Below are 12782 nucleotides of genomic sequence, written 5' to 3' on the forward strand. Positions count from 1 at the left end.
CTTTTCAATGAATTGTTAGGATATTCTGATAGTCCAGCCTACATTCAATGTATTAACTTGTTTTTCAGGTGATTGGCTATTCAGAGTAAGTATCTGGTTAGTGTTGATGCAACCCCACTTTGATTAATACATCTCCAAATGGATACAGTAGATTTAAGTCATTTTAAGGTGGCTGGATTTAAAGTCACACAATTCATGTGAAATAAAGGGTTAATGTGTTTTATTTATTGCTTTTCTTTAAAAAAAAATTTTTTTTCTTGTTACACACAAAAAATGTGTTGATTTTCTTACTCTTCCAGGTGTCCAATAAGTTAACCAGTAACTGACAGGTTTAGCCAGAAGGTAATAATTAATGTGAAGACAGAAAATTGACTAAAAGAAAAACAGTTTATAAGTAAGAGCAGAAAACAAATGTTTGAAAAACATGGCACAGGGAAATTAAAAGTTATGTTAAAAAAATGGGGAAATTACTTAAGAAAAAGAAATGAAATAAAACCGTTAGATGTCCCAATGAAAACACTGATGAGAGTAAAAATTCTCCAAAAAGCACCAGCATCACTGGTTGAGTTGAAGCTTAAGTCACCTGTGTAGGTAAACCTATACCCATGCAGGTGTACCTGTCAATTAAAGCAACCATAGATACACCTACAATATCATTTTAAGCCTGTATCCAAATACTTAATTAAAGCAGTAGTACAGTTGAAGCCAAAATAGTTTTTGTGCCATACTCAAAATAAGGGGCAGCACGGTGGCACGGTGGTTAGCACTGTTGCCTCACAGCAAAAAGGTCCTGAGTTCAATCCACTATCAGTCTTTCTGTGTGGAGTTTGCATGTTCTTCCTGTGTTTGCGTGAGTACACTGGCTTCCTCCCACAGTCCAAAGACATGTAGTTTGTGGGGATAGGTTAATTGAAAAATCTAAATTACTTGTAGTTCTGAATGGCTCTCTGCGACAGACTGGCGACCTGTCCAGGGTGTACCCTGCCTCTTGCCCTACGACAGCTGGGAAAGGCTCCAGGGACCCTGAGAAGGATAAGCAGAAGCGAACGGATGGATGGATTCTAAATGAGGTTTTTAATGTTGTAACGTTGGACATTTTAACTGGTGAGTCTATCAGGACTCACTCACTTTCAGAGCCACCTTAAGTGGCTTTAGAGGAACTTTATTTTTGAGCAATCAAGCCAGTCCCTACTTTTGTTTGATTGTTGTGTAGAGAATAAAGCATTTTTTACATTTAAGATAGATGCATCTGATTGTGGCAGCCTTTTCACTCCACCTTCCACTGTGGCCCCTGTGGAAGGGCTAGAAGTTCATTTGATTTTCAACAAGGCTGCACTACATGTCTTTAGAACTTGTTCCGAGAGTACAAAAGTGAACTAAAGGAGACATAAATCAGACATTCCTTTATATGTGATGGAATTCTCTCTGAACCAGAGACTGGCCTTTCCCTTTGTCCAGCCCAAAATCATTCATCAAAGGTGACCCAAAATCTTAAAAACCAGATGTATATCTAAAGGATACACTTTTTTTTTAAGCTGGACACATAAAGTCCTTTGAAGTCTGCTTTGGGTTAAGTCTTACATAGCCGTATCAAAGGAGCCTCCAATAATTCTGGTACCTGTGGAGTAGTAGTGGTGAAACATGAAACGCTTTGCTGCCTATGGAAGAATGTGACATAAATAAAGTGTTTGATCGTCAGATGCAAAATATCACACGCACAACATTGACATTTAAAATGCAATTTGATTAACTTCATCCAGCGCCGGCATAAATAACATCACAAATGTCAAGTAGCTCTACTAACTGATAACACTGATTCAATGACTATACATTTGAACGCTTTTATTGTGAGTTATGATCCGTCCCTGCTGGAACATTGGAAAGCCCTCTGAAGTAGCTCATCTGTTATTACCTTGTCAGCTTATTTGTCTGTTTCCACTTTTTAAGCCCCCAGTCCCGTGTTATACCTGCCAATTCTGCCATAAGCACACACTCCCCCACCAAGTGTTCCCTCCTTAATTATTTTGGAAGAATGTTCATGTTGATAATCTGGCTGTCATCCTATATCACCTCAATGGCAGACTAATGTCTGGCATTAAACATTGTCCCAACTTGCTTGAAAGGGCAACAGAAGAAAAAAAATCTACTGGTATGCGCCTGCTAACATTTCTACAGCCTCTTCACGCCTTTTGCTCGCCCTCCTGTTGCACAGCAAAGCTGTGATTTATGACCTCTGCGTGAATAATTGCATTCTTTAACAATAAAGCTAAAGGAATGAAGGAACCCCGTAGTCCTAAATCCCCTTTAAAAACAGCTGAGAAGGAGAGGAAGCAGAACATGTATGTTTATGTGGGTGTGGGAAAGAAAGTCAGTCATTTCGGATTTTTTTTGCTGTTGTTTACAACTGTACGTGCAACTGTTTATGCGCCTTTGTATCCACAAGTCTGTCCCTGCTTGTCTTTTTATAGGGGGAAAGGGGACTTCCTGGGCCACCTGGAATCCAAGGGGAACAAGGGATTGGCCTTCTGGGACCCAAGGTAAAGTCTGCTACCCTATTCTTTTGGAAAATTAAGTTACAAAGGCATAATAATCCACTTGACTCTCACCCTGTATGAGCACTCCTCTCACTTTCTTGCAGGGTGATATTGGTTTCCAGGGGCAACCAGGGCCTCCAGGTCCTCTAGGAATTGGTGAGCCTGGACCACCGGTGAGATAAACTAGCAACTCACACTTCACATTAGCATTGTAGATGATGGCAATGTAATGTCAAAATGCCAAATGTACAATGTAATGGGTATGGAGTAATGATGTCTAGGGGGTACTTAAACTTCTGGATACATACATAAATAAATAAATAAAATGCGAGAAGATAGCATTTTTCGCTCTTGGTACCTTCTTCCAAGCAGCTGAAATAGTGAATGGTGAAACAACCTGAGTAACTATGGCAACTAGCTTGCTAAACTGGAAAAGTGCTGTTTTTGGACAAGGCAAAGGAGGCAGAAACAAGAGTAAACCTTGAAAGGTGTGAAGATTTGTCCAGTGGACATTAAATAAAGACCATTATGAGCATGTTTAGGAAGAAAAATACCTCTTAGACACATACAGCTTCAGCAGTGTATTAAATAGTTTAAAAAGTGATCTATTTCTGTATAAATGTGAATGATAGAATCGTTTGACATGTAAAGAAGCGACAGAAGAAAATATGGACAGCCATGCAGAGACATATTTTACCTGGAGAGACAATCTAACTTACATTAATTGTACCATTGAGATCAGTGTGACTAAAACTCAAAGCAAAGTGCTTGACAGCTGGGATATGCCTCTCTTTTTCCCTTGCAATGTTTTGCACCCTGCATAAGCATTGCAACTTTAGAACAATAATTGCTGAGGGAATAATGTATCTTTTGTGCAATATGTTGACCATTTTCTTATAGATTTTGTTACTTACTGTGTTTGTGGACAAATGCCTTCAGCCATACAGAATGCGGGCATGTGGTCAGGCGCTGATATGAGGAATACTTGATCTGGTAATATCAATCTGTCATGTTAATTTAATTACGGGAACCCAAAATCGTGATTGAGATTCAAATGTTATTAATTTTGGAGGCTAACATTGTGAGCTGGTTTTAAAAGTCTTATATTTCAGGGCTTTCAATATGTATATATATATATATATATATATATATATATATATATATATATATATATATATATATATATATATGACGGCGAAACAACTAGTAGCTCAGTGTTCCAACATTCGAAAGAAGGGACTGCTCTCACAGCTAGAGATTGACGAGGTACAACACAAATGCTATGGCAAGGAGGAGTCAGGACGCCAGGTCAGGGGGGAGATATCATCACCCCCACCCGAGATTGGGTACATAGCCCCAAGTGCGATAGGAGAAGGATCGTTGAGTGCGAGAGGAACTGACCTGAAAAATAGGATCATGGCCAAGCTTGAAACCTGGATCCCCCGTAGCAGGTTACCAAGATTACGTGAAGTACCCTCAGAAGGTCTGCTAGATGATGTTAATGCAGCACTACGGGCAATACCTACAACCACGATTACCGACACTAACAAGCTGATCTACAATACGGCAGCAGTGATCAGTGAGATGCTTGGCTACAAGTTGAACAGCCACAAGGGGCAGTACCCTCCATGGAGAAGGAGGCTAGAGGGCAAGATCAAAGTAGCACGGAGGGAGGTTAGCCAACTAACGGAGTTGCAGAAACGTGCGACAAATAAGGTACCTAAGAAATACAGCAAGCTATCCATACCTGAGGCCTTGGAAACTGCCAAGCAAAGACTCACAGCCTTGGCCAGCCGCTTGAGGAGGTACACCAGAGAGATAGAAGGCAGGAGAATAAACCAGCTGTTCTCCACAGAACCAGCAAAGGTGTACTCTCAGTGGCAAGGGAACAATAAGAGAACAGCACCACCAAGGCTGGAGACGGAGCAATACTGGAAGAGCATATGGGAGAAGGATGCAACCCATAACGGCAATGCTCAGTGGCTAGAGGATCTGAGGGCTGACCACAGCGACCTCCCTGAACAGGGTCCAGTAACCATCACAGTGGCAGATATCCAAGAAAGGGTCTCCAGTATGAAGAGTTGGACAGCACCAGGGCCTGACATGGTTCACGCCTACTGGCTGAAGAAGCTGACTGCACTCCACGAGCGTCTGGCAGCACAAATGAACCAGCTGCTAGTTAACGAGAGACACCCGGAATGGCTAACTGAAGGCCGGACGGTCCTGATCCCCAAGGACCCCAAGAAGGGACCGGTCCCCTCCAACTACCGACCAATAACCTGCCTCAGTACTACATGGAAGCTCCTGTCAGGCATCATATCGGCTAAGATGAACAGGCACATGGGTCAATACATGAGCGGGACACAGAAAGGAATTGGCAAGAATACCAGAGGCGCAAAACACCAGCTACTGGTAGACAGAACAATCAGCCGAGACTGCAAGACCAGACTGACCAACCTGTGCACTGCCTGGATTGATTACAAGAAGGCCTATGACTCAATGCCCCACAGCTGGATACTGGAATGCCTAGAATTGTACAAGATCAATGGGACCCTAAGAACCTTCATCAGGAACTCAATGGGGATGTGGCGTACAACACTAGAGGCCAACTCCAAGCCCATAGCACAAGTCACCATCAAGTGCGGGATCTACCAGGGAGATGCTCTGTCCCCACTGCTGTTCTGCATAGGCCTGAACCCCCTCAGTGAGATCATTAACAAGACTGGCTACGGATACCGACTACGGAACGGAGCAGTTGTCAGCCACCTCCTGTACATGGATGACATCAAGCTGTATGCCAAGAGTGAACGAGACATCGATTCACTGATCCACACTACCAGGCTATACAGCAATGACATTGGAATGTCGTTCGGACTGGAGAAGTGTAGTCGGATGGTATCAAAGAGAGGGAAGGTAGTCAGAACTGAGGGGATTGAACTACCAGAAGGCAACATTGCAGACATAGAGGACAGTTACAAGTACCTGGGGATCCCGCAGGCGAATGGGAACCATGAAGAGGCCGCTAGAAAAGCTGCAACCACCAAGTACCTGCAGAGAGTCAGGCAAGTCCTGAGGAGTCAGCTGAATGGTAAGAACAAGATCCGGGCCATCAACACGTACGCCCTGCCCGTGATCAGGTACCCTGCTGGGGTAATAGGCTGGCCAAAGGAGGAGATAGAAGCCACTGACATAAAGACAAGAAAGCTCCTTACCATGCATGGAGGGTTTCACCCCAAGTCCAGCACCCTGAGGCTGTACGCTAAGCGGAAGGAAGGGGGCCGGGGACTGGTGAGTGTCAGCACCACAGTCCAGGATGAGACAACGAACATCCAAGAATACATTGGGAAGATGGCCCCAACTGACCGAGTGCTCAGTGAATACCTCAGGCAGCAGAAACCCAAGAAAGAGGAGGGAGACGAGGAACCATCATGGAAGGACAGGCCCCTGCACGGTATGTACCACCGGCAGATAGAGGAGGTGGCTGATATCCAGAAATCCTACCAGTGGCTGGACAAAGCTGGACTGAAAGACAGCACAGAGGCACTAATCATGGCAGCACAAGAACAAGCTCTGAGCACAAGATCCATAGAGGCTGGGGTCTATCACACCAGGCAAGACCCCAGGTGCAGGCTGTGTAAAGATGCCCCAGAGACAATCCAGCACATAACAGCAGGGTGCAAGATGCTAGCAGGCAAGGCATACATGGAACGCCATAACCAAGTGGCCGGCATAGTGTACAGGAACATCTGTGCCGAGTATAACCTGGAAGTCCCGAGGTCAAAATGGGAGATGCCCCCAAGGGTGGTGGAGAATGACCGAGCTAAGATCCTGTGGGACTTCCAGATACAGACGGACAAAATGGTGGTGGCTAACCAACCGGACATAGTGGTGGTAGACAAACAGAAGAAGACGGCCGTAGTGATCGATGTAGCAGTTCCGAATGACAGCAATATCAGGAAGAAGGAACACGAGAAGCTGGAGAAATACCAAGGGCTCAGAGAAGAGCTCGAGAGGATGTGGAGGGTGAAGGTAACGGTGGTCCCCGTGGTAATCGGAGCACTAGGTGCGGTGACTCCCAAGCTAGGCGAGTGGCTCCAGCAGATCCCGGGAACAACATCGGAGATCTCTGTCCAGAAGAGCGCAGTCCTGGGAACAGCTAAGATACTGCGCAGGACCCTCAAGCTCCCAGGCCTCTGGTAGAGGACCCGAGCTTGAAGGATAAAACCGCCCGCATGGGCGTGCTGGGTGGTTTTTTTTATATATATATATGGGCTTTTGTTTTTTTTTGCCATCAACAGTTTTTATTAAATGTAACAAATACTCAGGAGGGCTAGCTACACATAATATCTAATTCAAGTTTTAAACTTCTGCCGCAGGTAAATGATGGCTAAATCTAAAATCAAAGTGCAACTTAAAAGTAATTTAAAAAATTTAAATATGAAAGAATAACAATAAAAATCAGAATTTTGATGTTTGGAGACACATGGAACACCAACCTCAGTCTCCTGTCTCTTGTCTGTCAGACATCCAATAAAACCTAATATATATGTGAGCCTTGCTGCTCTATAAACTACTACACCTGACTTTTAAAAAAGCTTTCTGGCAAAAGTCCCTGAAGGCAAACCTTCCCCTCTGTGAACCCCCCTCACTGTTTAAGGATCTATTGCTAATACCTTGGCCAGATGGAAACATTTGGCGGGGGTTAGATCCAGTTTGTCACCACACCTTAGACAAGAGACAAGTAAAGAAGCAACAGAACGAAATGTTGACATCCAAGCAGGGACATTACATTTTATCTTCAGAGACAACCTAGTTTTCATGTGAGACATCTTTTCAGTTTCCTTTGTTTTACTTAGGGACCTCAAGGACCACAGGGAGTCCAAGGAGAGAGAGGGCTGATAGGAGAAGGTCTGCCTGGACCAAAGGTGAGTTAGCGTTCATGCTTTTTAAGTCTGACCTTTTTCGTGTAAAAAACAGCCAGGGAAACTCTTTTAACCCCTTTGACCCTGTTTAAGGCATTCATACCTTTCATATCTACAAACTGACCTACACAAAGATCCATCTGGGCTCCAGATTCCAGAATGCAATGACAGGAAATTGATGATGTGTAGGATTACAAGACATGATAACTCAACACAAAAGTTCCATAAATTAACAGTGTGGTATGGCTCTCATTACCTCGTGCTGTGATCTAGTCCGTTGATCGTATCCAGCACAGGACATGAGAACATCTCCACATAAAGCATAAAAAAGTTTCAGAGATGGTTCAAGAAAAAAGCCAGGGCATCATGTCAGTGACTCACTGAGAGAGGAAATAAAGAGTCTTTTCGTATGTCTGTGTTTTCTCAAGGCCATCAGGCACACACATTCATATATGCACACTCAGTGTCTTTTAAGCACATGTGGATATATACGTTCTCTCATGTTGTTTTCGTTTTCCAAAGCAATTTCCACATGAGAGATATCTTTGACATTTTTGGGCCAAAAAAATTTTTCATTCAGTATTTGAGTGTGTCCTTATACTGTGCAGAAGACATACACAGCATGTTTTTGTGATGCTTTAATGTTTCCTATTGTTATTCTTAGTTTTCCCGTCCTTTTTCAGATTGCACAGCGTGTTTTTGTTTATGGGCTTCTGATTGGCCAACATTTCTGTATGTTTAGATTTATGCCTCCACCTGTTCTTTTGGCATGATTTTGAGTGACGTGTTTTTTTGTGTTTTCATGCAGACAGAGACATTTTTGAAGTGAAAGTGGAAAATTTAAGACAATTTGAAACATCCAGCAGAGTTATTTCATTCTTTTTAATGTTGAAAAATATTAAAATATTTATCAGACTCAGCCCTTAGATCATTTTAATTATCTCCCACAAAAGTTGTATTGATTCCCCAAGCAATTAAAAACAACATAGCTCAACATCAGTGTAATTGCAAAAATGTATTATTACTTTTGGAAGCGTTCCTTTGTAAAATGTTTGTGGTTTCTTTCAAATTACAGGTGTCAGATCTGTGCATTTGTCATGCAGCTCTGTTGTTTTGATAAATGCACACAGCTAAATTAAACATAGTTACTATAAAAACTCTGTGACTTTGTTATAAGACTAACAGAGCAGTTTTGTATCACAGGAAGTGGAATTCAGGTGAAATTTTCAACTTTAGACTGCCTCAGACTACTATTTGATTTATCACTTGGCGACTTGCCTTGGTGATGGTATCAGCCATGCCCCCCCCCCCCCCCCCCCGACACACACACACACACACACACACACACACACACAGGAGAAGGTGGATCCCCCACTGCTGAAGATTGGCCTCAAGGGTGCTTTTTCCCCACTTTTTTTAATGGCGTTCTTGTTCCAAAGCAGCATTCTTCACATGACAAGCCTCGACAGGCTTCAGATTCACAGGAGCTCTGCAGCTTTTTCCACATCATTAGCACCTCAGCTTGTGAGGGATCATAGAGTTACGACAGTAAATCTTTACTTCTTGAGGCTAACATGCAAGAGCGGCATGTTAATCAGTGTACTCCTCTATGCGACATTGTTTCTGTTGTCCTTGGATGTCCTTGGAAGACGCAGAAATATTTCCTTAAGGGAAATTGGATTTTTCTGCAGTCTATAAAGTGCAGGACATTATGCAGCATTTTTTTTCATTTTACTGACTGTCATCCTGTATTATCTTTCTAATCCCTCAGTGAATTTCTCCTCCTGCTTTTTCTCTTTGTGTAATACTTATATCTCCTCTAGGCACGTTTTGATATACATGAAATACCACAATATTCCTATATACTATATAGTATGGCTACTTCTGCTTTCCGTAGAAGAAACAGAAACTGTGTGCAAGTTTGGATCTTTCAGGCCACTTCTGGTGAGCAAGTTACACTCTTCTATCAGTAACTGACATAAATCAAACTGAACATTTATAATAACAATAAGCATTTTGTTTTTGCTAAACCATCACAAGAAGCCATGAAACTAACTGAGAAACAGCTCGTAATGCACATTACTCCAATGGCAGCTTTTCAGTTACAAAGCCATCATTCTCTTTAAAGTCAGATTAAAAAGATGAAATAATTCATTGTGAATGAAAAGCATGCTGTAGTGGTTAACACATTTGCTTTACATATAAGACATCCCCAGTCTGACACTGAGGAGACATAAATCCAGCCTTGGGTGGGTGAGTGGGAGGGGTTATAAACCAGTGTATTCTTAGTGCAGGGCCCAGGCCTGTATGTTGTGTCAGGAAGGGCATCTGGTACAGAAACTGTGCCAAATCAAGTATGTGGATCCATCTGCTGTGGTGAAACCTCGGGGAATGAGGAAGCAGCTGAAAGATGATACATTGGTTAAACTAAAACTCCTGTTTGGCTTCAAAGTCGTGTAATGTTTTACACTGTGTGAGTTCTTTTGGAAAATAACATCTGTATTTTGACTAATATCTTATTATTCTAACTTTTATACTTATTTTTCTGCTCCTATTTTGGCATTATTTTCATACATCTTACTGATATTTCAAGAGTCAATTTGCAGTAACTTTTTTGTCCATCTTGGCAGGGAGAGCGAGGCTTGGAAGGGCCACGGGGACCCAGAGGACAGCCGGGTGCTGGAATCAAAGGAGACAAGGTGGAGTTTAAAGAGGCCTTAACTAAGGCGCCTGCTGAAAAGCCTTCACACAGCCATGAAGAGAAAGCCGGAGTCCTGTTGTGAAGAAGGCCATAAGTTGGCAGAGCCACGGATGAATGCATTCAGTGCAGTGTTATGTAGGAGGTCACAGTCCACAGATGATGAATCAAGGTCAAAGCATGGATAGTGTAGGAGGAGCGCAGTTTCACTGCTTGTGCTGATGAATGTGGAAAAGTTAGCCTGCAGTCAGGTACATTCAGACATAGACATAAAGGTAAAGGTTTGTCTTTCAGGATGTGTTTGTAGAGCTTCACAGCCATCTGGCAGCATTTTAGCTCACAGACTTACAGACAAAGAAAGGCTGAGTTGATTTTTAGCTATGTAATTCTTTCTGCTACATGAAAAATCATTTCCCCCCCAAAAAAACTTTTTCGTTGTGATTTACACGGGTGTTCTCGACACCGATGTTGCTGACAGTTTTACCGTGGGCTTTGTAGTGAAGTTTATTGGAGGTAATCACAAAGTTTTCATGCAGTAATGACAAACACCGCCTGCAGGGTTCTCTGCATTACCATCATATATTTGTGATGTGATTATAGCATGTGACAGATAAAAGGAAGTGAGGCAAAAGGAGCAGATGTCATCAAGTGTGGCCTATATTATTAATTCATTAAAATGCAGCGCTATAGAATTGTATACAGATGGGTGTTTTCCACATATAATAAATCACATTTCAGTGTGAGGCACTGTCAACCTATTAACATTTACATGTTGTTATCTGAACTTGTAGGGGGATTTTGGGCCACCGGGTCTTCCAGGGCTTGTCGGTCTCCCAGGACTAGGCATACAGGGTGAGAAGGCAAGTGTTGGACTCATAATATGATTCCCACAGTGGCTCTAATACATTGATTTTTTCATGTTTTTATAATCACAGTGGGCTTATATTGATTTTTTTTAATAGTTTTTTTTAATTGTTACTGTCACCATCCATGTTTTGACTTGTTAATGTAAGGCAATAGTGATGAACTGACAATTATCAATAACATAATGAGGAAAATGTATTGTTTAAGTAAGATACCATATGCAATATGACAGAAGTTTGTAGTTTATCAATGATTCTCAATCCAAGCGAAGCCCTTTTTTAGTGCTAAGGAGCGTGCAAACATTCCTGCCTGTGCACTACTGGCTCTGTTGTGCTGGCTCCGGGTCCAATGTGTAACTGATGCTACCAACATTAACAGGACGCTTACAGCCTCTTATTGCGTGTTTGTCTGGGTTTCCGGTGTTCTGACAAAATGTCCTACTTTGTCAAAACATCTTACCGTAGCGTAAATTTATAGTCATGTCAATCAATCTGTGCTACCTTATCAGAATATACTGCCTTACGTGGTTTATGCCTCCATCGTACATATCTATAGGTAGGACGCTTTGATGGCCAAATCACACTTATCAAAACGTGCTTCCTGCTTGGATTTATACAGTAAATAAAATGACCAATGTCAAGGTTCTTAGAAATTAAACAACGTTATCACTCAATTAACAAGTATGTAGTGCAATATTACTTTCTTCGACATAACAACGGAGCGTGGTGTCCACTAACTGCAGGAGGACTAAAATTAATTGACAAGGTTTACACTGTATGCCAGTTTACAGAAGTTTAGAAGTACTAAATCAAGACTTGAAATATGACTTCAATTGAGACTCCAAATTGGAGTATTTTTGCACAAATGAACGCATGTTAGCTTGAAAAGTTAACAAATTGACAACAGCTTAAGGAAAACAAGTATCAACTGTAATAAACTGTCAGTAAGAACAAGTAGGAGAGCTTGATAGGTAGGGTGTTTTGTCAGAACACCGGCAATGCGCAGAATTACCAAAATTAGAGAGGGGATAACCTAACATATGAAACAGGAAAAAACTGCTGTGTAATCCATTTATTCCACCAAAGTAACTGTATTCTAATTATCATCTATTTAAGCGGTAACTGTAACAGAATACAGTTACTCATATTTTGTATTTTAAATACGTAACGCCTGTTCGTGTATTCTGTAACTCCCCAATACTGACCACAGTAAACAATAATTCTGCCAAGATCTTCATTGTAGCACGTTCATTGAGAACAGGTCAATCTGACATTAGCATTTAGCTTAAATCATGCCCGTGCCAAAATAGAACACCTTCAAGCTGCTAGCATCAGTACAGGGAGTGTAGAATTATTAGGCAAGTTGTATTTTTGAGGAATAATTTTATTATTGAACAACAACCATGTTCTCAATGAACCCAAAAAACTCATTAATATCAAAGCTGAATGTTTTTGGAAGTAGTTTTTAGTTTGTTTTTAGTTTTAGCTATTTTAGGGGGATATCTGTGTGTGCAGGTGACTATTACTGTGCATAATTATTAGGCAACTTAACAAAAAACAAATATATACCCATTTCAATTATTTATTTTTACCAGTGAAACCAATATAACATCTCCACATTCACAAATATACATTTCTGACATTCAAAAACAAAACAAAAACAAATCAGCGACCAATATAGCCACCTTTCTTTGCAAGGACACTCAAAAGCCTGCCATCCATGGATTCTGTCAGTGTTTTGATCTGTTCACCATCAACATTGCGT

At 41.7% G+C, this 12782-nt stretch overlaps 1 protein-coding gene across 2 annotated transcripts in view; it reads left to right on the forward strand.

Annotated features, from left to right (window-relative positions):
- Positions 1 to 12782, forward strand: part of LOC146681516 (uncharacterized) — a 39739-nt gene that overhangs the window by 8917 nt on the left and 18040 nt on the right. For both annotated transcript variants that reach the window (XM_085448416.1, XM_085448415.1), the window contains exons 12-16: positions 2469 to 2537; positions 2639 to 2707; positions 7391 to 7459; positions 10087 to 10155; positions 10946 to 11014. In XM_085448416.1, the coding sequence (XP_085304542.1) occupies positions 2469 to 2537; positions 2639 to 2707; positions 7391 to 7459; positions 10087 to 10155; positions 10946 to 11014 (345 nt within the window). The remainder of the gene's footprint in view (positions 1 to 2468; positions 2538 to 2638; positions 2708 to 7390; positions 7460 to 10086; positions 10156 to 10945; positions 11015 to 12782) is intronic.

The sequence above is a fragment of the Copadichromis virginalis genome, linkage group LG23 (genome assembly GCF_057382275.1).
Source record: "Copadichromis virginalis isolate Kocher_CV1m ecotype Utaka linkage group LG23, C_Virginalis_male_GT1.1, whole genome shotgun sequence".
NCBI classification, from domain to species: domain Eukaryota; kingdom Metazoa; phylum Chordata; class Actinopteri; order Cichliformes; family Cichlidae; genus Copadichromis; species Copadichromis virginalis.